Here is a 24,853-nt window from a genome sequence, read left to right on the forward strand (position 1 = left end):
GCAGCCGGGGAGCTTTCGCCCAGCGCCTCCCTGTTAGCCTTCCCTAGCCCAACGGGAGCCCACCTATAACTGCGTCGGCGACCGTGTCTTCCGGTCTTTATACGTAGTGGCTCTTGGTGGCCTGACGGTTCCATCCAGTATCTGCGCGATCCATCTGCGGAGCTCTCCTACTTGCACCAAGAGTGTCTTGACCACCCACCCCATAAGCGAGCGGAACCATCGAAGTCTCGAAGGAGCTCGTCAATCCATCCTCCAGATCACAACAACCATATTATTACTTAGGGCCAGTGCTTCTCGAGAGGCGTGGAGTGACGGGCTTTTAATTCTGGATCGGTCTCCTTATTCTTCCACCACCATCAAACAACCTCCACCAACCTTTGATCAAGAGAGAAACCTTCGATTCTCGAAAGGCATTCCAAGCAACTACAAACATGCCGTACTCGCAGATGTTTCCACAGTACCAGGACTCCACGTACGAGAACCAAGTACGTACCTAGCTGAAGTGGCGGAATTGTGCCTGAGAAACCCCCCCCTTGCTGAGCTAAGTGACAGCCACAACAATGGGATGAAGTCGACTTCACGACCATCCCGCCCTCGGGCGATAACTACAACAAACCGATGAATGATGCATCTTTCTACGATATCAACAATGTACCCTCCGACATTCAGAACCCTCCTTCACCCAATTTCTCACAGTTCTTAAACTTTGACACCTCAGATGTCGGCTCATACTCGATACCCAGCGAAGAAGTCTCCCCGGACAATGTCTACAGGACATCGCCGAACCCTCTGGATCCCACCCAGCAGTTGACCAACCCCCCATTGAAGATCGAACCTGGTCTCAACCAGAACGAATTCTACCCTTGTGGTCTTACCAATGTCCAAGGAGAAGACTGCTTGCCCCAACAGGCCCTCCAACAGGCAGGACCCGAATCCGCCTGTGTGCAAATGGCTGGACTTCCGGAAATCGAAGATTGCAACGCAGCGTCCTGTGTTGCCGTTGACCCCAACTCGTTAAGTACGCAAAACTATGGTCTACGCCAGACCAGGTCTTACTCTGGTGATGCCGGTCGTCCGGCTGCGAAAGTCAAAGGGGAGCGAGGAGAGAAGAAACCTCGGGGCAAACGTGGCAACAAGGCCTCGTCGAGCGAGGACGAGTCTGCCCAGCTTCGTGCCAAGCAAGCTCACTCGGTGGTTGAGCGACGGTATCGTGACAACCTGAATGGCAAGATCATGCAATTGCACCGGGCTTTGATTGCGGCAGAGTCGACGTCTCGCCTGAACGGAAAGCCAACACAGGACTTCTTCGCTTCCCGGGAACATCGGGCCAAAGTTCGCAAGTCCGACGTCATGACGGATGCAATGAACTATGTACATCAGTCCGAGGTTGAAATGCGGCACATGTCGGATGAGATCACTCGGCTGAACGACCGGGTTCGAGCCTTGGAGAAGCTTGTCAAATGCGAGGACTGCACCCTTCTCAAGCAGATGGTGCGGCTGCAGATTCAGCAGCAGCAACATCAGCAACATCATCATCAAGCGCAGCAGCAGCATCAACAACAACAGCTCCAACACCAACAGCAGCCGCCGCAACTGCAGCCGCAGCAACAGCAACAGCCACAGCAGCAATTCCCGCCACAATAATGAAAATGTGCTAAAAAGGCCAGAAATGGTCAAGAAAGCTTGGTTGAAAGAAGGGAAAGAAACTGTTGCCTCGGAAAAAAAGAGCCTCCAGAAAACGAGGGGTATCGCTTGTCTCGGCACCGTGCTTGAGATAAGAAACCTGACTTCTGGAATGTTTTCGAAGATGAGATAATCAACGGACATACGGTGTGATACCAGGTGGGCGGACAGCAGTGCACGGGCGTACAGTGCTTCTATCTAGGTTTTGCAGGAAGAGATGGAACTCAGGAGTTGTGCATACACAAATGATACTGCGAGCAGGCGGAGCTCGATTGCTCTCATTTCCACAGTTGCTGAACGATCCGGGGACGGGCGCCTTCACACACATGCTTTAAACGAAGAAGCAATGAACGGGCGCGATTTTTTTTTTGGCTGGGAGTGAGTGGGGTGGGAAAGGGGAGCGGAACAGGCTGGGTTGTCTAAGAACAAGCAAGAGAAAGGCCGGTATGCTGCAGTGTGGCCTGGGGGTTTTCTGTCATGTTACAATTAACGACTATCTGTTTTGGTTTCGGGAGGTTGACTCGCACTTTGGTTGTGCTTGAGTCCTAAGGCGTTCAATTGGAATGCGTCCGGTTTCACGATGAGGTCCCGGCTTCGCTCTGCCAGAATGCAGTTGCTCTGGTACTGTTTCTATGTTTTGCAACGAACGCATATTATGGCTTGATCTTTAGGGATCGACTTTCACAACCTGCGCTTAAGGAGTTCCTGGCTCTCGTACCACGTTTTTCCTCCTAGTATGCGGCAAGATCGCACCGATTGTACTGTATACTAGATTATAATGGTATGAAGTCTTCCGACGAGGCTTGTGACCACCTTTACTCAGCAACAGCAACAGCATGACCACGCAAGGCTGATACAGAAGGTAGTAGTACAGTCCAGTCCATTCGGTGCTATGCGTCGTATGATGGCCCCGAGAAAGTCAGGGCACTTATGCAGAGCCTGGAATTGGAGTTCCGTGGGCGATGCGTTAGTAGCCCCGGCTGTCATCGGGACCGCTAGGACAACCCGTACAACCCGTTCCGGGGCCTGGCACTGCCGGGAAGCCTGTGGCAGTCATTATTGCGAAACACCCGCGAAACGTCGCCTGGGCTCAAACGTTCAGACGTTAGATGCACGATACAGTGCATGACCTGACCGAGCAATCAATTGTGTTGTGGAGTCGGAATCCCGATGCGACTACTGCTACTATTGCTGCCATAGGAACAGGCACCGATTTTCAGGCACTGCAACATTTGGAGCATGGACAAAATCCGAAAATAAAGTGGTCTGGGAAGAATTCATGGGTGCTGCGTGGTGGCATGACCAGCATGGTATTACTGTACTGGAGGTGGTGCTCAGGCGTTTACCTGCACCACCACCACCACCACCACCATTACCCCGGAAGACCATGGGCGCTTGCTTAGGTAGCTTTCTAACTGCAGTGTTGCTGTAGGTACTACTACTACAGTAGGTACTGATCATGTGTATGCAAACTGTACCTGTATGTCCTCAGGCCATTTCAAGGTGTCACATTTCCGCCAGCATCCGCCGCGTTCGTGATTCCCTTTCGGGACGTATGCCATCGAGATCTGCGATCTTGCGGCAGAGGATATAGCTGGCCCTCTTCCCCAGCAAGAGATATTTTTCGTCTTCTCCAGACCTGACAACGGCCACATCCTTTGAAACCAATATAGCCTGGCTACCTAGTAGTGGTCCAGTGCATTCCAATGGATCGTTTCACTATTTGAAAGATTACTAGTATTTCCTCACTCGAGGATGATTTGCACGAAATACACCATGGCGGTTCAACAACACCGCTGATCAGAGCCTGAAAGCCAACTTTGGACGGCTCTCAACCTCCTCAAGCCGCTTAGGCTGGCAACAACAAACCATCATGGGGCATCTTCTCCATCCGACTCACTTGTTGGGAGCGACATGCAGTCCTGCAAGCTGGCTATTGCGAGAACGGAAGCCGATGTCTACCACTACCACTACCACCATCACAACTATCACTCCGAGTCTGCTGGTCTTCTTGGAAATGGAGATCATTTGCAAGTATCAAAGTCAAATCCTACAATCTACGGCCCAAAAAGGCAAGCAAGCAACAAACATCCACTACAACTTGACTCAAGTGACAGCAATATAACAATACGATGTCAAGGCATCACCACATCACGACATCAGGGCAGATTTCAAGTTCACTGAACCAACTCAAGACAAACAACCACATCCAAAGTCAACACAGGGGCATAAAGGATAGTCGCAGCAGCATTGTGACTGCTGGCTCCTTTCACCCCTTCAGAAGGACTTTACGATGTGAATTATTGTCTTCTTGGACTTGAACTTTCTTTTGGTGGTGGCCTTTTTCCCTGGAATTCTTGAACAAACCTCCTCTTCCTCCTCCTTCTGTGGGACAAGGACACTCATAAACTGGAAGTAAGTCGGGCCATGAGCGCCAGCGTCCAGTCAGTGTTCTCTGCAAGGAAGAAGAGGGGTTGTGTCTAGGATCAAGGGCGCTACTACTGAGCACTACTGTATCTGCATGCAGTGGTGGTGGTCTTGACTGCAGTGTGGCTTGCCGTCATCGCCGATTCCCGAAGTTTAATGTTTTGGGATGAAGCCCGACCTGTCAGAAAGACCGCCATGCGAGGTGGAGAGCCGAGACGTTGAACTCAAAAAAGGGGCATTGGGGGGGAGCGAAGTGTTACCTGTATTTTTGCTATCTTTGATGACGATGACGACGATAATGATGCCCCCAACTTAGGAGGAGATACAGTACGTGTATTCTGCATGACAAGCGAATACTGGTAACACAATTTAAATGCGATATAGGTATATCTCCTTCAGCAGCCGCCTCGTTTCAGTGTGTCTTTGGAGCAGGAAATAGCCCAGTTGTGCGAAAAAAAGTAAGAAATGGACAGGACATTGTTTCTGGCTTGCGCAATGATCCACCGTGAAGACGTAATCTACAACTTGAAGCTACTGTAGGCACATGGATGACTTGGTGGTCGATACAGTGGCATGAAGACAAGAAAAGCCGAGAAACCGAGCACGAACGGGTTACGTACGCTTGAACAGTTTGTATGTCGAGGACAGTAAAAATGCCATGCCTTGCCTTGCCTCGCTTGCAAGGCTTTAGAACATCTATCTCGGCGTTCCATTTCCGAAAAACATGCTCCGGATACCTACCTACTCCCAGTAGAGGATCCATTTCAATGCAAGAATACCTTATCCGAGAGGGTCGTTTGGCAATGCTGACTGGCTATTGTCGTATTAATTGTGGGCTTTGAGACCACATGTTTTCTCAAGAGAGACAGCAGGAAGTCCACCTCGAGAGTCCACTTGTGAGGTCGTCGGAGGTCTCGTTGTGTGAGTGCCGTAGTCGGTAATAGGAGGCCACCTCCACCCATGCCATGCTTCGCGAGTCCGGGGTTCACTGTCAAGTGGGTAAGATATGATTCAAGTAGCTGTTGCTTCAGTCAGTAGTACAGCAGCCCGCTACGAAACTAGTCGCTGGCTCTAGCTCCAGCTCCAGCACCATCGAGAGAACTTGCAGCAGTGGAGCGAGGATTTGGAGCGAGTACTGTTTCTTTGTAGCCAATGATCGGGTGCTGGCACAACTTCCAGATCCGGACCGGATCTGTGATTCGAGTGGGTTGGGAAGAGGGTCCCCTGGTCCAGCAGGATGTGGGACAGGACAGAGAACGAAGATATGGGCGATGATAACATGTATCGGGCCTGGCACGTTGCAAGCTTCAACGTGATGAGAGTAGGACTTCGTTCATCGTGTTTGCAAGCTCTTGTGATGAACGAGGTCACTGAGGGGGTTCAAAATGATTCGAACAGGTTGGCATGAGCTCAAAAAGGATATTATGTGCTGGGCTGGGTTGTGGGAGTGCGGCGATAAGCTTGAACTGCTACAGTCCTGTGCTGGAGCTCATCCTGGTCGCTTTGGCAAGCCACAAGTTGCTCAGTGCCATTTTGTGGCGGTGCTTTGAGGCGAGTGATGCAGTACTGCGGAACCTGCCAGTGCGGCTTTCGAATTCCGCAATGCTGTCCAATCGCTTGCGAACACTGGGCCGGAGCTGTCATGGCTACTAGGACCTCTGCATACAGGTGAACAAGGTGGCACTGAACTTGGATTATTCATCTCTCTCTCAACATCAGGTATTGTACAGAGGATCTAGGTAAAGTGGTTGAATGTTTCGGCAGTACATTGTATGGGCGACCGTTTACAACTAGTGGTAGGGAATGATTCGAGAAAAAGATACGGATAGTGGTGGTGTTGGCGCTGGTGGTCTGACGTCGGCGCTGGTGTTCGTAACGAATTCTTCGTAACGTGACAGTCACTCAGGTGGCGTACATCATCCGTCTTCTGTCCTGAGGACAACCTGACCGGTGAAGGATCATTTCCGCAACGCTAATTACCGTGTTTGCGAGGGAGCCTACCGACCGAGTCTGGAGAAGACCTCTTGAGTCGATGTGAGATCAATCATACAAGCCATCGTCAAGAAGATGACCGTTACCGTGCGAGAAGGGTCCGCATACAAGGTAGGTAAGTTCAGTATGTACCTCAGATAACGTCAGTCGTCTCCATCCGATCCTCGGCGATGGCCTTCCACCCGGGAGATCTCGAGGCTGTGGCCCTCATAAAGTGAGTCTGTGAACAACAGCTAATCCACTCGTCCCATTCCCCTTCATCAGTCATCCATACTGTCCCCACGAACCAAGCTTAGCTCTTGTTACCCTGACTCGACCGAGCTTGGAAAAGCAATCCAACATCGACCATCGACGAGTGTCATTATCTGAGAGTATGCTGAACTGCTAGACTTGAGACGAAGATACCAGGCTTAGTAACATTTGGATTCACAGTAGCTTCAGCCATTTGATACGAAGCGACAAGCCTCAGGCCAACCTTGAGCCCTACAACCTCAAGCACCGGTGAAATCGGAACTCTCGAATCTCCAATCAAGAAGCCCTGCTATCCCTGGCTATCGCGCCTTTCTGGTTCTACCTACCATGCCTCGTATCAGGATCCCCGTGGCTCGGTTGCGCCAAGGACTCCGAATGTATGCGTCACGCCCAGTTGCTCATGCAGCGCCTCACGGTCACCATGTACCTGTACATCACGAACCTTCACAACGGATCCTGGCCAAAGCAGCCGCCATGCATCAACGGACAGCCTCTCGATTCCCCGAGACGGTGCGGGATGTAACCAGCTATACGGCGCTTGCCGCTTTAACAACGGGCGTTGCATGGTTGGTATATTCCACGGTAGGTGATTTCCTCCGCTGTCCTCCGATTTATACTACATGGTGCTTTCGAAGCAATGCTACCGGCGGGGAAGACGCCAGCCGTATAGGCCATGTTTGTCCTTGCTTGCTTGAGCGAAAGTACTATCATGTTTGGCGAGAGCAACCGAGAGCCGAGGATGTTAATGCCGAACTTAGCTGATACCTGGCTTTGCATAGGACGAAGATGCGGACTTGATGGAGTTTCTAGAGTTATAGCCTTGCCAGTCGGCGGAGCGATGCTCTTAGCGGCTTTGATCAACCTATTTTTCGGCTGGGATATGTGTTTGTGTTGCATTATGACAGGCATGGAGTTTCCAAAATGGACCGATTGGCATTTTCAGGCGTTGTGAAGCTCAAGGACACGGAGTTTGGCAAGTGCTTGTTTGGGTTGGCATGAGCCGCCACGTAGTGTTGATGGCTAAATCGGACACCTATTGCATTATCGTCTGGGAGATCGCAAGAGGAAATCGAATGGCGGCCTGTGGCATGGCCGTTCGACACATCACATCATCGCCAAAGCTGCTTGTCGTGGGCTTGTGGCAGGCGATGCACCTTACTCTGAGGAACCCTCAACCCATCTTATGCGATTGTCCTTGCACACTCGACAGCGACAACATCGATCAGTCCCCAGTCTCCCAGCCGTCACACCCTGAGTGCTGTGCTCGAGACGACCAAATGTCCTTGATACCACATCGTAGAAAAAGCCTCATCACGTGGGTGGAATCTTTGTCAGCGAGCTCACGTGACATCAATTCCCTGTCCGATCTTGTCTCTTTTCGCGCCTTCCCTCCGATCTTTCTCCGCTACACAATGCAGTGCCAGTGTGTCCCTCATCTATTATGGGCAAAAGATTGCTTCCGTACACTGGCTTTGTGATTGCTCTTCTCCCCTATGGCCCCCATCCCGATAGGAGGTCTGATGAACTCATGCATATTGCTCCAACCAATATTCTCCGCATGACCGGTGCTCATCCAGCTTGCCTCCCACGGACGCTCCCAGTGTAGAGGAACTAGCCCTCGCGCCACAACCTCTCCGTCGGTCCTATCGGCCCTCCGTAGAAGATGAGAATGGCGTTCAATGATACGAGGAATAGCACGGTGCCCCGGACTTGTCGGCTTCGGTCTATATCTCGTGGCCGAATACTATTCGACCGGGAATTCCAGGGCCCGGAATGCCCGGAGCCGGATCCAAGCACTCCGGGGCACAAGGCACTATCAACGGCCGAAACGGCCGAGAGTTACGTCTAGAACGTACTGTTGCTCGCAAAGAGGAGTATACTTTCACATCCTCAGCTTCTTCCCGTGTTCATGACTACAGGTCAAATGATGACCCCAGACTGCCTCCACGACAGTCAGCGGGCGGGCAACGCTACAATTGGTGCCGACGCGTCCGCTGAGTGAGGTATTGTTGGCTGAACAAATAGCACGACTCGCCTTCTACACATTGGTTTATAATCCCAGGAAGAAGGTTGACAATTCATATGCCATTCTGATGAATTACAGCTATCTAACAGCACGATATTTCACTGCCTTCAACCTGGCTACCTTCGAGGAACTGCATCAATCTTGACTGATTTCAGACACATCCCAAGAACAAGCGGCAAGAGTTGAGCAGGCAATTGATACATCATCCTCAGCCAGACAGAGGGACCAGAACCTGGACCCTGGTGACAAGCCTATTCTTGGCACAATGCCAGTGCTAGTCACCTACGCAACTTCTCGGGGCTCTACACGCGAGGTCGCCGATCGCATCGCGTCCCGACTGTATGAACATGGCTTTGCCGTCGACTGTCGACCGGTTGACCATGTCTTCAGCGTCGAAAACTACTCTGCCGTCATATTGGGCAGTGCAGTAGTTCGACAAAGATGGCTGTTGGATGCTCTCGTCTTCGTCGATGTTGAGTCCATGGGCCTTCAGCATAAACCTTTCTGGGCATTCAGCCTGAGCATGGCACCTGTGGCTGTCCCAAAGTGGATTGCAACGAGGATGACCAAACGGCAAAGAAAGACAGTCGAAGTGAGGCTAATGAGCAAAGTGCCTAAGATGAAAGAACACCGTCTGTTTCCAGGAAGGAATGACGGCTCATCCGTGCCTAGACGTTTACGCAGTCTGTACAGATGTCTTGGGGGTCGGTTTGGAGATATGCGCGACTGGGGTGAGATCGATGCCTGGGCAGATAATATTGCGAAACAGCTTGCATGTTGACCCTACTTGACTTTTGACCGCCACGTTCGTGTGCAGTGCAGAGTCCTGCTTTTTGCACGCTTGAGTTTTCGCGGATATGGACCGGAGGAAACGCTCTTTACAAAAGCTGCTTCCTTGCCTTTGTCGTCATACTGTGAATCAGTATCGGGACCTTTGCAATTGTGGGAGTCGGCGTCTTCACTCTTGTTGACGGAGCAAGCCTTGCTCGTAACGCGGAGCGCAAGGTATTCGAGATAGGGGTCGAACTCTCCCAAAGAGGTCCTTTCAGACTTCCTATCCACCATTCAGGATTCAGGATACCTGCGGAAGCCGCGATCGAAGGGATCCGGTGTTCGTCAGATTAGGGCAAGGCGGAACTGGCGAAGGCTCGGCAAGACGCGGGTTGACCAGTCTCTGGTACAATTCGGCAACTCTCCGGTCCAATCAAAGCTCGAGCGGCTTCTATTCCACAAGGGTGGCAATGCCAAAAGACGTCTTGAGCGGTACACGTGCATGCAGCCGTTGCTGACATAGATCGGCTTTTACTGAGAAATCAGCCTGCAAGGTGACGAAGAATTGGCGGAGGTGTCGAGCGGGACGTACGGCTCATACACTCAGGTCAATCGATCGATTGCCACATACAACGTATACAACATTGTTTTGCGGCATTGTTAGCAACAGACCGAGCTCCGCACTGCAAATGACTTATGAGCTTCCGCTTCCAACATCTTCTGTCGACCTCCCTTCACAATGTTCGAATCTCGGATAAAGTCTCCACGCATCCGCAACTTAAAAGAAAGCCCAAGGGGGTTCCCTGTTCTAGAACCTCGCCACAACGGATTGGTGGGAACATATCAACAGCAGAGACTCCACATCGGTTGCTAACCTGAGGAATGCCACGCTTCCACATGATTCGTGTATTGGGTGGGGACATGAAAGTCATTCTTCTGCACATTGTAGTTTCTTTTTGACAATGCAAGATGTCCAGATCGGTTCCTGGAGCAACGTGTGTCAGTTTCGGATTCTCTACAGCCATCAATCCAATTTGAATAGCATCGCTGGGACAAAAAATCCATCTAGGAACTTCCATAACCAGGCCAGTGCTTGTCCAAATGAAGCAGAAAAGGCCGGCCGTTCGACTAGCCATGTCCGCTGCCGAGATGGGTCGTCTATCGAAAGCTCTTACGGGCTCAATTATTTGGTCGCAGCAACTATAACCGTGGCCACTTCCACCGGCCTACAGATCGAGGACAGCGTGCAGTTCCTGATCTACGATTAGTGATTGGGATCTCCGATCTGCCACTGGAGTCAGCCCCATTTCCAGCCATTAAGAAACAGAGGGAAAAGTGTTCCTGGAAGACGTTGTGGGATTGGGCCGGACCCCATCTCATGATGGCTCATTCCACTCGTGCACCATCCCCATAATGGCATGTTCCGACTTGGGGGGTTTCCTACAACCAATGACAGTCTGAATTGATTCCACCCTGTTTGCTCAAGCGCGGATGACATGGACCGTTTACCGACCGACCATTTGCTTCTGCCCCGTCTAGAGTTCCCACTATCGGCAGCGACAGTCCGCTCGACCTTGCGAATCTATGCCTCTGGGCATTATTGTTGCTAAGACCAAGCAATACTGATGCCTACCAAGGACACTACGAAGCCGCCAAACAACCGTACACGTGTTCTTGATTCGTTGAAGGGGTTCAGCTCGAGTCAACCAAGAGTCTTGTCCCTTTTCTTCCTAGTCTGCCAAATACCGTATTCAGCTGTCAGACTGTGTTCATTCCCATGAAGTCTGACGCCTTGTTTGAATCTGATAGGGGCGGATACCCGCATGGCCAACTTCGCAGGGGCCGAACCATTTGGTCTTCTATTCACCAATGCCTGATATGGCATGTGTGGTAACCCAATCGCCGATGCCTCCGGCCTCTCTTACAGAACTTACCCCACCTTGCGGGCCTGGCTTGTCCCATGTATGTACGATGTGGTCAAGCTCGCAGTACTTTCTCTTTCGATACAGAAAATACTGGTCACTCGAAATACCCGACATGACTCGAGTGGAATAAAACTGTGAGCATTTCCCTGTGCAGAGAGGGGTCTACTTTGGAGATATCTCTCAGCCAATGTTGGTGGACCGGGTTGTGATACAAACATAAACTGACCACTGTCAGTGTCTAAGCGAAGGCCATATAGTGGTCAGTGTCTAAGCGAAGGCCATAACGTCGACCACCGCCGTCTTTACGCGAAGCCATATTGCTTGACGCCTCCCACTAGTCCGCCGCCGATGAATCGGACTTGATCGAAAAGACGGTTCGATCATCCGTTGCCATCTGACTTCTTGTACTACTGGAACTGCCGAACTACATACATACAACACATTTCAGCCTTTTGCAGTGCTCTAGGATCCGTTTCTCAATCCTCATCAGACACGCCCAAATTCAGTCATGCATCCAGAACAAGAGCGTACAAAGACACGACCCCGGGTCTCGAGGGCCTGTGAAAGATGTCGAGTAAAGAAGGCAAAAGTATGTCGAACCCCTCAATGAGCATGGTCCTTCCTTCTCCTACTCTCATGATCTGTATCGTCGGTTTTGAGTCCCAACAAAAGGAACAAAATCTCACAAGTTGTGCTGTGTAGTGCGATGGTGAAAAGCCTTGCAAAAGGTGCAACCTCGACAAAGCAGTCTGCTCATATAAAGTTCGACGAAGGACGGACACGGGCGGTTCAAACCAAAGGTATCTATTGATATCCCCCGTATACTATCATGGGGAACCGTGAGTACGGATCACACGATGAAAACTGACTCGTCTTATCTCAGATACGCTGGCATGCTTCTTCAGCACCATGCAGCAGTCACAGCCGGTCTTATCGAACTCTATCAGCGCCTGCTCAAGGGCCAGCCCTGGGAAGGATCACCGGTAGACGAATTAAACGGAACCCCAAGCGTGCATTGCATTCTTGAGCGACTAGGGGTGATTGATGCGGAGGACGAGGTCGACCCTACTCCTAATCCGACTCTGCAATCCGACGCCCCCGTTTCGCACGTCCACAGCACAGCAGCTTCTGCCGCCGCCATTGGAGGAAGAGTCGCCAAAAGCCGCAAACCGTCTACGAAATTCACCCCATCACGAAAAGGCTCGCAAGCAGCGTCAGCAGCAGCACGCGAGTTCGACACAGATCCTCTATTGTCCCCGTTATCAACTTCGACGACCATTGTTCCTCCTGCAGGGTCTTCATTCTTCGAGACCACCGAGGATCCAGCACTGGCAACGGGCTATTTCAACCAAGTCGCATCCCCATTGAGCTGTGCGTCGAGAAGCGGCTCCCTTCAGAGTACAACGACTTCATCATCGTCGACGTGGGACTCGTCCCAGTCCCCGGACATCAGCGACGACATGTTTACAACGCCAATTCCAACCCCAACGACCACAACCAACAACGATTCGCAATGTCAGTCGGACTTTCTGTCTCAAACGCAGCAGCAGCAGCAGTTTCCCGACGGCTCTTTTCCTGTCTATACCGACGATCATCAGACCCCCGTTCAAGTATCTTACACCTCCGCTGAAGTTCAGGAAACTTGCACGGCCGGATACTTCCTCGATGCGACTGGTGGTATGGGCCTGTACGGCTGGGACGCTAGCAACATGGGCAGCAATGTCCCCTTCGGCACCGTGCCTCCCGATTGCTGCAACCCCTGGGACTCTGGTGTGTTAGGATGACCTAACCAGTCACAGCATCAACGATGACGACTGCTAGGGTATACTTGTACACGCTCGTTATGAAACCGGACGAAAGACGGTTTTTAATCTGTTTGTCCTTTCCGTTGCCTTGACATGAGGTGGACCGTGCGATCGGCTAACGAATATCCCACCACAATCAAGTTTGATCGAGGAAGGTGTGCTAAATGTGGACTGGCATTCAAAGACCCCCGGCGAGCTGGCAGAGCGGGGCCAGAGCGAGCAACCTGCTGGTTATCCGAACACGATCAAGGCCGCCGCGGCCATCCGATGGTAGGGGATTGTGACATCTTATCACCGTTCGGACTGAACATTTGAACTCAGCTGGAGAGTACACGCCCAGGTTTCACCACGAGTTTGACGCCGACACCAACCCAGGCGCTTGCTTACTACTAAACAGACTCAATTCATGGGGGAAACGCTGCCCAAACCTTACTTCACACGCAAATGGGCCCACAGGGTGCCAGAGCAAACCATTTTATTATGTCGACATTGATGAATGGGGCTTGAGTTGGAGATATAGGTCTGGTCCTGGTCTTGGAAATGATCCTGATCTCCCATGAAAAAACGGAGGAGGCAAAGTCAATTACTACAAGGGTCGCTTGAATGCACGCAGTAGGCGGACCCTGTTATGTTATTTTTTTGACACGATCTTCGGAACGAAGTGAGCGTATACGCAATGCTTACCTATCTACCTTACCCTATCAAGTCCATGTTTTCGATATTCTCGTCAAAAGCTAATTAGATTTATTCTCACCCTTTCATCTTCCTGGCCTCCATTATACTTTCTTGCGTAGAGGACATAAAGGTAGTTTCTCTTCCTAGTTTGAAATCCTCCTACGCTGGCTACAGTGGTATATGCTCGCTGTACGAGAGACTGGCGAACTTAGGGTGGGAATTGCAGGAAGAACCATGGCCTTCTGGTCCCGTCAATCTCCATGTATTTGCTTCTTCCAATGGCCTTGAGGTACGTACCAAAACGTAGAGAACGGTTTTCTGCGCTCATGCCATGTCATGCCATGGTCAGGTCCGTCTCGGACGGAACAGCCGGGAGTATTTTCTATCACTTTCCAAATGCATGTGCACGGAATCAGTTGACAGTACCTAGGGATGTATGTCTGTGTCAGTCGTAGTCAGGTCATTCATTATATTTACTATCAGCCAGCCAGCCACTGCAGCCAGTCGTTGAGACCGACTCAGTCGACTACGACTACCTGGATTTACCTCAACGGCCCAGGTCGGTAACAGACGCCGGGTTCGTGTGTGCGTATCACATGCCAGAACGCCACTGCAATACAGAGTATAGTACTGTAGGAAGAATGCCGTTTCCAAGTAAACCCGTAATGACCCTTGTTCCGCGGACGCACAGTAATGAAACCCAATCCCAGAGAACCAAACAAAAAGAGAAACCTGGCTACCCGCTGCACTCCACGCTATAATGATTTTCTCTTCTCGCATGCCGACTCCGTTCTTGGAGAGAAAGAAAGCACAGGAGAAGGCCAGCAAGTTGTGTGTCGGCCTGAAACAAAAATCAACCTGGTACAGCGACTTCTGATGGCGGCTTTTGCGGCGGGTTTCTGTTGGGATTCGTCAAGTCGACGTCGACATCGAGGCCCCATCGCGCCGCAAACCCTTCACAGACTTCCTGACACGTTTTTGCAGCTTGGCGAGTCCTGCACCTTCGATCCCAGTCGCCGGCCTGGATCAACAGGATGGAATTCTGCACGAGCTCGTCCTCGAGCGTCATGTCGCCGACCATGTCACGAACCGATTTGAGTTTGCGGGTGGCGGCGTTGGCCACGAGGCGTGACTCCTGCAGTAAATCCGTGAGGGACCGCAAAGTCTGGCCTAGCTCTTGGGTCTGAGAGGCCAGGATCTGCAGAGACAGCAAGGGGTTCTGGGGCCGCAGAAATGGCAGCGTGTCCGTCAGGGCGTTGATCTCGTCCAAAAGCAAATCAATCATCTCCTCTGGAAGCTGCAGCATACTGGCCCCGTACATGAGCGAATGGCTTTGCGTGAACAGGTCGCGGGTCTTGTGGGTGCGGTGCGACGCCATGGATGTGTAGGCCGTGATTAAGCGTGTCACGCCGTATTCAATGTTGCCTTGCGGACCTAGGTCTTTCAGCCCTTGTATCGTCCTTTTGACAACCCCGCCCTCTTCGCCTAGTGCGTCTTCTGGATTCATGCTTAGTCGGGTCAGATTCTCGATGTCGCGAATCCGCTTTCGGAGAATGGGCGGGAGGGAGGATGAGTCCTCGTCTTGTCCTTCTGCTTCGACGTCTGATTCGGGCCCGTAATCGGATCCGTCGTATGCAGACTCGTGTCTTTTGTGGGTGAATATGGATGGTTTCTTGTGCAAAGACACGGAAGACGGCTCGTTCGTTGGTTCGAGTAGCGAGTCTGCTGGTGTAGTAGATGACAGTCCGCTGTGTTGCTGCTGCTGCTGCAACACCATTCCAAACCCAAAATCGTGCATGTCGTTCATCTCGTAGGGACTGTGTAGATCCCGCAGTATGGAAGAGTCCTGCTCTGCCACATCACCTTCTCTTAGCCCCTCGAGAAACCCTGACTGTCCGTCCCCCTCGTCGTCCCAGGCCTGTTCCAACTCGTCCGCCAAGTTCCCCAGCCCGTTCTCTTGTAAATGTTCGATGCTCCGGTCGCTGTGAATGCTCGTCCTACTCGATCGACGTTGCTGTGAGAACGAAGGCGGTCTGGACGACTTGGATGACATTGGACGTGGCGTCACCGGAGATCGTGGTTGGAACGAAGTCTGAGAAGTTCGCGACGATCGTCGGGAGTAGGCCGTGCCATTGGTCGTGCCGCTGGTGTAGGGACTCGTCGAGATGGCTTCTTGCGAGGAAATTTCGGCGTGTGATAACCGGAGCGAGCGTCGTTTACGCGAGGGCGTCGCTGGGGAAGCCGGTGGAGATAAAACCGTCATCTCCGCTGGTCTGACGGTCTGGCGCAGGGGGGAAGGTTGGATGCAGGTTGAGTGGTAAGAGGTCTAGAATGCGTGCGTGGACGGTTGAAGGGTCTATGTGTTCTATTATGCAGTCTGTAGCATGTTGTGGACGACGGCTGCCAGTAGACCGTGGGAGGAAGTTTGGATGGTCGAATCGAAATGCGGTGGAAGAGGCGGGAAGAGAGGCGGTCGCTCGCTGCGGACTAGACACTCGCAACAGAAAGACGAAACAGTTCTGTGGTACTACAAAATGGTTTTGTTGTGATAGTAGACAGAAAGACCAGTAAAGAGACTCGCGCAGTTGATTTCGTTCAAGTTGTGGTTTGTTAGTTGATTGTTTTGCCCGGATGCAGTGAGCAACTGACACACGGAACGGCGCGTTGCGGTTCCTTTCCTCCACACACCTTCAATTATCGTTTTATTATTCACAGCTCCAACGGTTCCTGCTGCTACTGCTCTCTGGCTCTCACAGGTCTACCGCACGGAACAGGATAGATCGCCTTCTTGCGATCAATAGCAGCTGAGCGCCATGCCGACCATTCGAAGAGTCCAACCTTCGGACCTGTTCCATTTGAACCTTTGCAACCTTGATCCATATACCGAAAATTACGATTTGAATTTTTACCTCACGTATCTGATGAGATGGCCGTCGCTATTTTACTGCATTGAAGAGCACGGCCAGATTGTCGGCTACATTATTGGCAAAGTCGAAGAATCCCCTCCCCATTTACGGTAAGTGAAAAGAGTCACTCGTTCCTCTTGTTCAATCATCGAACATTGTTCTAAGAGCCATGATCGTCTGGCAGAGGCACCCCACATGCTTTGCCGTGGCACGGACACGTTACAGCCTTGTCGATAGCGCCGCAATATCGACGGCTTGGATACGGGAAGCTCCTGACCGAGTCGCTGGAGAAGGCATGTAATCAGCAAAACGCCTGGTTTGTCGATTTGTTCGTCAGGAAGAGCAACAAGAACGCCATCAAAATGTACGAGAGCATGGGCTATTCGACCTATCGCACCGTGGTCAAGTACTACTCCGATGATCCGACAGGTGTATCTGCCGAGGGAGAAGATGCACTGGACATGAGGAAGCCGCTGGATCGAGACAAGGATCGCATCCATGTGCGGGAAAATGGAGCAAGTTTCAAAGTCGATCCGGAGGATGTGTTTTGATCGTGATCGTCGACGATGCAAAGCTGGACCCTTGGTCATCGCCTGTACTCCCAGCCTTCCTCGAAGCGCCGACTACTCTTCCCGCATTCGATAAGATCAGAAATGCAGCGCTCCTGGTCTTAAGACTGCCTCGGCTCCAACAAGCGTGCAACCTTCTCCGGCAGACATCCCGAGGTGTTCATTATCCATCTCTCCGTCGCATGTGGCAGGCAAAGGGCAATGTTCTCATCGACTAGTGCAGCTTTGTCAGGATTGCGCAGTGTCCCAAGGGTGAATCCATACCATGTCCAGACCTGACCTTTTGCATCCATCCCAAGATCTCATCCGTCGATCAAGCAGAGCACTCTACGTTGACAAGATGTGCTCGATCCGCTTCAAGGCCGCTCAAATGAAGCCGAGTCATGCGCCCTGACACAGAAAGGAGAAAGCTGGTCCTACAAAGCTCAGCGGGTGGCCCAGCCCACCGTCACCGTCACATACATACAGGAAAGACGCCTGTTCTGATAATGACTCCTTCATGAACCACTACCAGCCAAAATACACATTGCTATACCCGGAAGGAGATTCAGGCTATCCTGTCAGCTTTTCTGCCCTGAAAGACTGAATCCTAGCCCCCATCCATCACAGATCAAATCACACCATTCGATCCACCCCCTTTACTCCCCTTCCCGTTTCGTCGTCATCGTCAAATTTTACCCCGAGCTCGAAGTTCCCGCGTCATTCCTCTTCATATCCCGCGGACCAAAACTGCACGGCAACAACTCCCCGATAGTCATGCAGACGACATCGCCCGCCAACCCGTCCTTGCCCAACATGTAGATGGGCAGGTCCTCGGTGGTGGCAAACTCGTTGATGAACTGTCGACACATGCCGCAGGGGCTCGAGGGCGGATTGATATCGGTACTGACGGCGATGGCGCGGATGATTGGCATCTCGGGTCTTTTGAGCGATGCCACAATTGGCGCGATCGCACACCGTTCTGCGCAGATCCCCACTGGCGTGCTGGCCACTTCGACATTCGAACCCGTGTGGTAGGTGCCGGTGGATAAGAGGACGCAAGCGCCGACGCGGAAGTTGGAGTATGGGCCTTGCGTGCAGTGAGTAAAGGTACGGTTGAATAGGGTCAGATGCCGGGGGAATAAAAGACAAGAGAGGCTCCACGGGTTTCATATGCGTTCGAGAGCTGGCCCGGCTGGAAGATATATGCTTGAAATATATGAATTTCACACTTCTCAGAGGGACAAAACAAGACTCGCCAATGCAATCCCAAAGTACTAGTATAGTACCACCAGATCGCCGAGCGACATACTACTATGTGACTTACAGTAAGCGCACTCTTTGGCCTCAATGGCCAGTGTGGCGAGTTTGGTAAGTTCCTCCCGAGACAGTGGCTCGAGGGGCGCTTGCGTGGTAGTCATGGTGAGTGTGAGGCAGTAGTCGGTGCGGGTAAATGCTTGCTTTTCAAGCGTACGGACTATCTGTCTGTCGTTGTTGTTTCCGATTGAAACCAGAGAGAAGTTGGAAGGCGCCCTATAGCTTGGGATCAGGTTAGCAGCCAACAGCGAGCGAGACGTAGAAAGATGTGGACTTCAAGTTGGAAAAAGGGAATGAATAGGTATACAAATGTCCGTGAGGTGAAAGTTTCTAACCACTGCAGTCCTGGAACAAGTATTCGAGGGCGAGTTCCGCGTTGGGAAAAGTTCAGCCTTGCCAAGGATTTGAATCTGGCTTCCGTTCCACTGGATCTACCGGATCTACCACGGTCAGTACTGGTTAGTGCACCACAGAACGCCAAAGTGCATGTCAAACCGAGGCTATAAGTGACTTCTTCACTACGCTAAGTTCCAGAGAGGTGTATATGCAATTTCAGCGGCCACTGGCGATCTGTGGCGTGCGTCATGTCATCTCGAACAGGAACAAGGTCAAGTTCCGGTTTGGGACACAACAAGGCTGGCTGGGCTGGGCCGTGTGTTGGCAGTCAAAGTCAACCCGTGGGACGAACGGTCCAAGCTGGTCACCGTCAATAGTGACAAAACATGACTACCTAGTATTGAGAAGTATCCCTGGCATTGTAGATTGGCACTCTTGGACATCCGCAAGGTAAGAAGCCGCAAATTGCTCCTTTTCGTCAACTTGTTTGATTTCCGACTATTTTGGCGTGAATATTTGCATTTGCATCCAATCTAAGCAGAAGCAAGCATACATGGCTCATCCGTAGCTTGCGACGAGCTCTCCTCTCCATTCGAACGACATGACGCCCCGTGGGGACTAGTTCTTGCAGTCACCGTGATCATCGATCACGTATAAATGGGGGATGGAAATGCAAATACCTTTCCAGTGTACCTTTTAGCACCATGGCCACCTCTAATTCATTCGTGAAATGAACAGCCAGCGCAGTACAGCCAAAGTGTACATGAGTATACCTGTACTCCAGAACACAATGCACCACCCCATCGCAATATTTTCGGTCCGTACCAAATATGCTGTGTCTTCAAGATCTTATTTGTGGACATGCCTTGCCTAGCAATTCACTCCCGCAACCGCACCGTCTCAATTGTTCAGGCGATTCATGTATTGTGGATAAGGAAGTTCTTGAATGAATCCCAGTAATCCGAATTTACATATCTGGTAGCTCAAATGTCAGTTCTCCTTATCGCCCACACAAACACGTGAATAACTGGTTCTGTTGAGCGGCGACGTACATATACTTCATACTGCTTCTTAAACTCGACTGAATGCTTTCCGGCTGCCATCTGAAGATGTACATGACCATGGCCCAGCTCAAGCTGGCAAAGACTGGCCAAGCATTTTGTCGGATCTTTTCTCTCGTGGACGGCGGTAGCCGCTGCGTCCACAGCGTCGGAGTAGGCGTGGAGCTGGTCATGCTGGGAGGTTCGATGCTGAGTCTAGCCAAAGCGAGTATCACCCGCGCGAAGACGTAAATGACGATTTGCTGGTTCACACTGAGAAATGACCACACAAATCAGCTTCTGCGCAAAGCATGGTGGGACCTTCGGTATCAGTAGCCAGGCGATCGAGGCACACTGTCTCTCTTACCTGCCGGGCTTCGCTCGACCAAAGACCGCATAACCGCCCAACAGGCCGGCGAAAAATGTATCATATGGCCCTTCTTTGCCCGGGTGGACCGGATTGAGCAGCCGTAACACCAACATTGCTGTCTTGTATATTGCCGCGAAGGTCGCCAGGTTGCGCGCGTGCTGTTTCGTGGCCTTCAGCACGAGCCGGATCTTCTCTCGAAACGATCCCTTTCGGAACAGAAAGACCATGACCAGCGCATGAGGGAAGCGGACTTTGGCTCCGTAGACGGCGCCATTGCGGGCGGCTTTGACGATGGCGAGGAGAGGGGCGAGGTCGGGGTTCAAAATGACCGATTCGACTGACTCCTAGATATACTTGGTCAACACCGATCCAATGCACGGAATGGAGCTGAACTTGAAATTCATCTATACCTTCAGCACATCCATATTGGCTGCGTTCCAGGGCTACAACCCCGTGCTGGCAGCAAGTGCACTCGCAAAAGACTCAGGGTGTATGGTCTTCTGGGATTTCCAAGATCGCGCCCAAGCAATACAATGTCAGAAGGTGGATTGAGGAAGCAGGCTGCGTGATCGAGTTCACGTCATGGGCATGGACGAGCAGAGCTGAAACGGCGTTGACATGTGAAGGCTACTGGCTGTAGTGTTGTTGTGTTTGTCTTTGACACGGCAGGGGTTTCTGAAGAGCACGAATCAGGTGTAGAACACACAACCACAAGGTAAATGCGTAGAGATGTACAATTCGACGGTACTAGGAATAGAATTGACCGAAGTGCTGAAGAAACTGGCCTCGGCGATGCATCACTTGACCAAGTTGGACATCATCGTCATTTCTGTGGGCGGCATGTGAATTGACCCGAAAAGCAACTTCGAATCCCGCAGTTTTCATTAGCGGACGCTTCCCCCACAAAACTTTGTGCCTCGGTACATTTCGCTCTGTAAATAATTTCTACGGCAATATTTCGTCCCGGCAACCAGAGTACGAGCACCGCAAGATGAATGATAATGGTTTGCATTTGGTCCACACAAGAGTTGGCATGATTGTTTAGGTATTTTCGTAAATCAAGATAGCATGGTCAGAGATGATCAACCTTTGAAAACTCCCTTTTGCGCCTTGATGCACCCAACTCACTGTGCTACCGGAAGCAACACTTTTGGCACGCGATAACATGGTCGTGTGATATCGCTTGCCTTCGGTGGTTAATGTCTGACCAGCCATCAAACACCATTGCGAGTCTATCTACGAAGGGTAAACCCAAAATATTCTCACATATTGGCCCTCTCTCGAGTATGAGGGCTGAGCGACTGCGCTTAGCGGCGCATCAACAAGGTGTGGGCGAATCATGCACGACTTGAACTGCTCATCTCATTGCCGTCCCAAGTCGTGGCTTGTCCTGCCAAAAAAAATAATACTTTGGACACTGGGTATGGTGACACTGCTGTGTCCTCTGCGGTATATCCGCTTTCCAGATTGCAGCACCAAAACCCGACAGTTTGAAATCCGGGGACGTCGCGTTCTCGTGTATATTATGAAATTCGTTGCCGCTTCGGCTTTTCGTCCGCCTCCTGTGCATCATCCATGTCTTCATCATCATCTTCTCCGATGCTGATCTCGTCTCCGCTGCCACCGACGCTGCTGTCTCCCGAATATTCTTCGTCAAGATCCATGCCGCCATGGGCTGCGTCTTCGTCTTCGTCTTCGCTGACCTCATCTTCACCAGAATGGTCTTCTTCCAGACCATCCTCGTTCTGTTCCAGATCGGCGCGCCCACGCTTCAAGCCTTTCATTTTTCTTGTCTGCAGCGTCGAAAGGTCTTGTTTTCCAAGATGTACACGGCCAATCTTATCACCCATCAAATCGGTCTCAATGTTCTTCTTCGTCTTCGCTTCATTCGGTCTGCGTCCGTGCTTCAAGGCTTCCTTCATCACGTCAGGGTCTGCTTCTCGGTAACGCCCGACTCTAAAGTCAAAGCTTGGCCCCAGAGGATCGAGCTCCACTCGTGGTATTTTGGCATTGTTTGACCGCATGGTTCGGATCTTGTACCACCGTAGGTGCAAAACGGGTTTCTGGGAAGGATCGTTGAGGTCTGCGGATGAGGAGTTGTTCTCGCCGGAAGCAATCATCAGGATATATTGTAAGCCGGCAACGTCGACAGAAGTGACTTCTTCGCCCTGGAACAGATCGAGGAGCGTCGACTTGAGGGTCTGATATAGGGTAGCTTGTGCGGACGATGACGGGTCATCCCATTGTGACCCGGCAAATAATATCAATGGCTTCATGGCCAATCCAACCTGCAACTTCGGTTCCGTCTGGGGCTGGTCTTGAGGCACCACGAGGAGTAATTCGACCATGTCAAGGACTTTGTTGTCGAATATCCGCACTATCGTGATGTTGTTTGGCCTCTTCTTCGAGTGTGTGCCGAACACTACCACGCCGCATTCGTTTTTCTGGGCGAGGAATTCTAGGGAGGCGGCGTCTTCGAACGGGTGGATGTTCTCATTCTTTTTGTTGAGCAGGACGGAGTCAGGTTTCGTGAGCGTATGCACCGTCTTCAGCACCGATGCCACCGGTTGAGGGCATTTCGTTCCATGGAGGAGAAGGACCTTTTTTCTGGATTCGATCTGCTGCGGTTCTCGTGCCTTGACAATGCGCGCTGTCCGCGCATTTCGCGGTTTGCTGCTCAGAGGTTAGTCAGGGATCGCAATGGCACTAAGCGCCAGACATCTTACATTTCTCGTAACATCATAGCGAACACGAGAACAGATTAGAACCGTTGACGCCGTAACTGATGGTTGGACATGTAGATATTACAGGACAATGCGGCGGTAGACCTGAAGTGTTTCCCCATAGAGGAAAAGATTGAGAATTTTCTTTATCGATAAGGATTACAGAGAAGCACAGCTGCCCCACGCGCCTTTACCGTAAGGCTACAAACGGTACTAGTAGGTAGGTAGCGCTGATAAGGGAGCTCATGCGACCACCTACCCAATGCGCTGCAGTGAGTCGCATGCGAGATGAAGAGACAGCCTCATATTGCTTCTCTGAGCCCGCTTCGTCTCGGCGCGTGAGTGTGGATAAAACCAGTGCCGTCACAGAGGCCCCGAAAGTACATAGTAGAAACTAGCAGCCAAATACGCGGCAGTCGTGGAGCAAATTTGATCGCGTTCCAATATTCTAGATGGACTGCTGAATATCCAGGCAGAGACGTTTGTGTTTCTCCTCTCACGAGAACACGATACTTTTGCGCCCAGCACCAATACCGTATGTCCAAGGGCACTCAGTACGTTATCCTAGAAGAGAGAAATGACCACCTCGTTCACCTGGGAAAATATACAAGGCTCGAGTCCTCCAAGCGCTTGCGACGTCCCAGCGGAACTTAACAACATAAGTCATCTACTGTAGAATTAGGTGCTCGGTACTCGCAGAATCTACTACTCCTCCCGAGGGTGGTACCGGGCCTTTTGATCAAAGCCTGTCTGCAGCCCGGGGGTGCTACCTTTCACACTACAAACAGTCGGTATAGCCTCAGGTGGTTCCCTCTGCCTGCCCGATGAGGCATTCTGTTCCACCTTTTCCGATAAGTCAATGTCGCCTCTGCAAATAAACAGGTGCGAACAATCAAATGAAGTCCATAACAGAGGGAAAAAGGTCCAGTCCAGTCACGTGAAAGGCAGAGCTTGACCCCTTTGGGAAATGACATGGCGGGCGAATCTCGCAGTCTTCGATGTCGCCATTGAGGCTGCGACAGTCGCAAGAGCACACGGTGTCGCAGTGCAGACTATATATCAAGAGTGAATACCTCCCTGCTCTTTCGCACCTCCATCCTATCTGACCGACAGGGAAGCGCACGTGAATCTGGCTATCATGATGTGTACATGCAATCATGATTCAGCGCGGGACGAATGAGCGGGTTTGGTTGGTCTCATGAAGCGCTATCAGGCTCTAACAGCCGTAACCTCGCCAAAAGCACCCCTGCCATCCACCACCACTGCAGTTCCTCCATGGAAGTGCTCAGCAGAATCTGAGCTTCCTACTCCTCCCGACCAATACACAGCGAGTATGGAGCGGTCATGACTATCGACAACAAAGTCATCGTGGACATTCCGTGTCTGAAGGCAGCCCTCACGACACCATTGTTCATCAAACTCATCTCATTTACAGGCACAATCTCCTCCTGAAAAAGCTAGAGTGCACTGATTGCATTCTGAAAGTCTTTTGTACCCCCTGCACCCAATGGCGATTGATGTTGCGTGTCTCGCTACCTCGGAGAATAACTGAGGGACCATTTGACACCCTTGAGCACGCCGTTTACGTGGTCCTTGATTTCGCGGACAGCTTGGTACGGCCCAAGCTCGCCTGCATATCAATATTTCTCCACCTCTATCGCCTCCACACACTATTGATCGGCTCAACCCCTGGCCACGTCAACCGGATGTCGCTCGACCAGGTGCTAGCGGAGACCTGTCAGTGGCGCTCTTGGCATTCGCGGCCTGTCTCGTTGAACGTTGATTTCTTCATTGGGCGAGACCACCAACATGGCTCCCCGTCCTCTGTGGGAGTGGCATGCTGGTCGATTGTTGTGTCCAAACTCGAACGGCAACGTTCGCCACATGTTGTGGGAGAACGCGCAACCAGTGGCTTGTTTCGATTGACCGCTGTCTGAAGGGGATGCGAAATGACCCAGGCTTGTCGGAGTCCCGTCGCAGGCCTTGCGCCTCCCTCAACTGGCGACAATTGTGGTGTTTCGAGTGCTCATGACTACGACCGCCCTACCCGTTTGACT

The 24,853-nt window shown here is 51.6% G+C and overlaps 9 protein-coding genes across 9 annotated transcripts; 4 read left to right on the plus strand and 5 right to left on the minus strand.

The window, feature by feature from the left end:
- Window positions 1-431: 431 nt before the first annotated feature.
- On the plus strand, window positions 432-1,644 carry HMPREF1120_02080 (uncharacterized protein; the record flags this gene model as incomplete). The annotated part of the gene is made up of 2 exons (XM_009156113.1): window positions 432-485; window positions 553-1,644. The coding sequence occupies 2 exons, from the start codon at window positions 432-434 to the stop codon at window positions 1,642-1,644; spliced, it is 1,146 nt and encodes a 381-aa protein (XP_009154361.1).
- Window positions 1,645-4,353: 2,709 nt separating this feature from the next.
- Window positions 4,354-8,022, minus strand: HMPREF1120_02081 (uncharacterized protein). The gene has a single exon (XM_009156114.1). The coding sequence runs from the start codon at window positions 7,261-7,263 to the stop codon at window positions 6,901-6,903; it is 363 nt and encodes a 120-aa protein (XP_009154362.1). The 5' UTR covers window positions 7,264-8,022; the 3' UTR covers window positions 4,354-6,900.
- A 623-nt stretch (window positions 8,023-8,645) lies between these two features.
- HMPREF1120_02082 (protoporphyrinogen oxidase) lies at window positions 8,646-9,161 on the plus strand (the record flags this gene model as incomplete). The annotated part of the gene is made up of 1 exon (XM_009156115.1): window positions 8,646-9,161. One exon carries the CDS (start codon window positions 8,646-8,648, stop codon window positions 9,159-9,161), a length of 516 nt encoding a protein of 171 aa, XP_009154363.1.
- Window positions 9,162-11,933: 2,772 nt separating this feature from the next.
- On the plus strand, window positions 11,934-12,860 carry HMPREF1120_02083 (uncharacterized protein; the record flags this gene model as incomplete). Its single annotated transcript, XM_009156116.1, has 1 exon — window positions 11,934-12,860. The coding sequence occupies one exon, from the start codon at window positions 11,934-11,936 to the stop codon at window positions 12,858-12,860; it is 927 nt and encodes a 308-aa protein (XP_009154364.1).
- A 1,133-nt stretch (window positions 12,861-13,993) lies between these two features.
- Window positions 13,994-16,193, minus strand: HMPREF1120_02084 (uncharacterized protein). The gene has a single exon (XM_009156117.1). It carries the CDS (start codon window positions 15,817-15,819, stop codon window positions 14,410-14,412), a length of 1,410 nt encoding a protein of 469 aa, XP_009154365.1. The 5' UTR covers window positions 15,820-16,193; the 3' UTR covers window positions 13,994-14,409.
- Window positions 16,194-16,369: 176 nt separating this feature from the next.
- On the plus strand, window positions 16,370-17,013 carry HMPREF1120_02085 (N-acetyltransferase (Nat5); the record flags this gene model as incomplete). Its single annotated transcript, XM_009156118.1, has 2 exons — window positions 16,370-16,572; window positions 16,647-17,013. 2 exons carry the CDS (start codon window positions 16,370-16,372, stop codon window positions 17,011-17,013), a joined length of 570 nt encoding a protein of 189 aa, XP_009154366.1.
- Window positions 16,592-18,678, minus strand: HMPREF1120_02086 (cytidine deaminase). Its single transcript, XM_009156119.1, has 3 exons — window positions 18,338-18,678; window positions 17,296-18,100; window positions 16,592-17,245 (listed from the first exon to the last, which is right to left on the minus strand). Exons 1-2 carry the CDS (start codon window positions 18,429-18,431, stop codon window positions 17,706-17,708), a joined length of 489 nt encoding a protein of 162 aa, XP_009154367.1. The 5' UTR covers window positions 18,432-18,678; the 3' UTR covers window positions 16,592-17,245; window positions 17,296-17,705.
- A 143-nt stretch (window positions 18,679-18,821) lies between these two features.
- Window positions 18,822-20,905, minus strand: HMPREF1120_02087 (uncharacterized protein). Its single transcript, XM_009156120.1, has 4 exons — window positions 20,484-20,905; window positions 20,071-20,417; window positions 19,716-19,976; window positions 18,822-19,638 (listed from the first exon to the last, which is right to left on the minus strand). The coding sequence occupies exons 1-4, from the start codon at window positions 20,496-20,498 to the stop codon at window positions 19,581-19,583; spliced, it is 681 nt and encodes a 226-aa protein (XP_009154368.1). The 5' UTR covers window positions 20,499-20,905; the 3' UTR covers window positions 18,822-19,580.
- Window positions 20,906-20,993: 88 nt separating this feature from the next.
- HMPREF1120_02088 (valyl-tRNA synthetase) lies at window positions 20,994-22,971 on the minus strand. Its single transcript, XM_009156121.1, has 2 exons — window positions 22,800-22,971; window positions 20,994-22,746 (listed from the first exon to the last, which is right to left on the minus strand). Exons 1-2 carry the CDS (start codon window positions 22,814-22,816, stop codon window positions 21,597-21,599), a joined length of 1,167 nt encoding a protein of 388 aa, XP_009154369.1. The 5' UTR covers window positions 22,817-22,971; the 3' UTR covers window positions 20,994-21,596.
- Between the last annotated feature and the right edge of the window lie 1,882 nt (window positions 22,972-24,853).

Source organism: Exophiala dermatitidis (genome assembly GCF_000230625.1).
Source record: "Exophiala dermatitidis NIH/UT8656 unplaced genomic scaffold supercont1.2, whole genome shotgun sequence".
Lineage (NCBI taxonomy): Eukaryota > Fungi > Ascomycota > Eurotiomycetes > Chaetothyriales > Herpotrichiellaceae > Exophiala > Exophiala dermatitidis.

Coding starts and splice junctions, on each gene's coding strand:
- HMPREF1120_02081 (XM_009156114.1), bottom strand. CDS start 7,263: ATGCCTGTCATAATGCAACACAAACACATATCCCAGCCGAAAAATAGG.
- HMPREF1120_02084 (XM_009156117.1), bottom strand. CDS start 15,819: ATGACGGTTTTATCTCCACCGGCTTCCCCAGCGACGCCCTCGCGTAAA.
- HMPREF1120_02086 (XM_009156119.1), bottom strand. CDS start 18,431: ATGACTACCACGCAAGCGCCCCTCGAGCCACTGTCTCGGGAGGAACTT. Junction 18,101..18,337: donor GGCCAAAGAGTGCGCTTACT/GTAAGTCACATA, acceptor ACTGCACGCAAG/GCCCATACTCCAACTTCCGC.
- HMPREF1120_02087 (XM_009156120.1), bottom strand. Junction 19,977..20,070: donor GGTCGAGCGAAGCCCGGCAG/GTAAGAGAGACA, acceptor GTCATTTCTCAG/TGTGAACCAGCAAATCGTCA. Junction 19,639..19,715: donor AGAAGCAGTATGAAGTATAT/GTACGTCGCCGC, acceptor TTGAGCTACCAG/ATATGTAAATTCGGATTACT.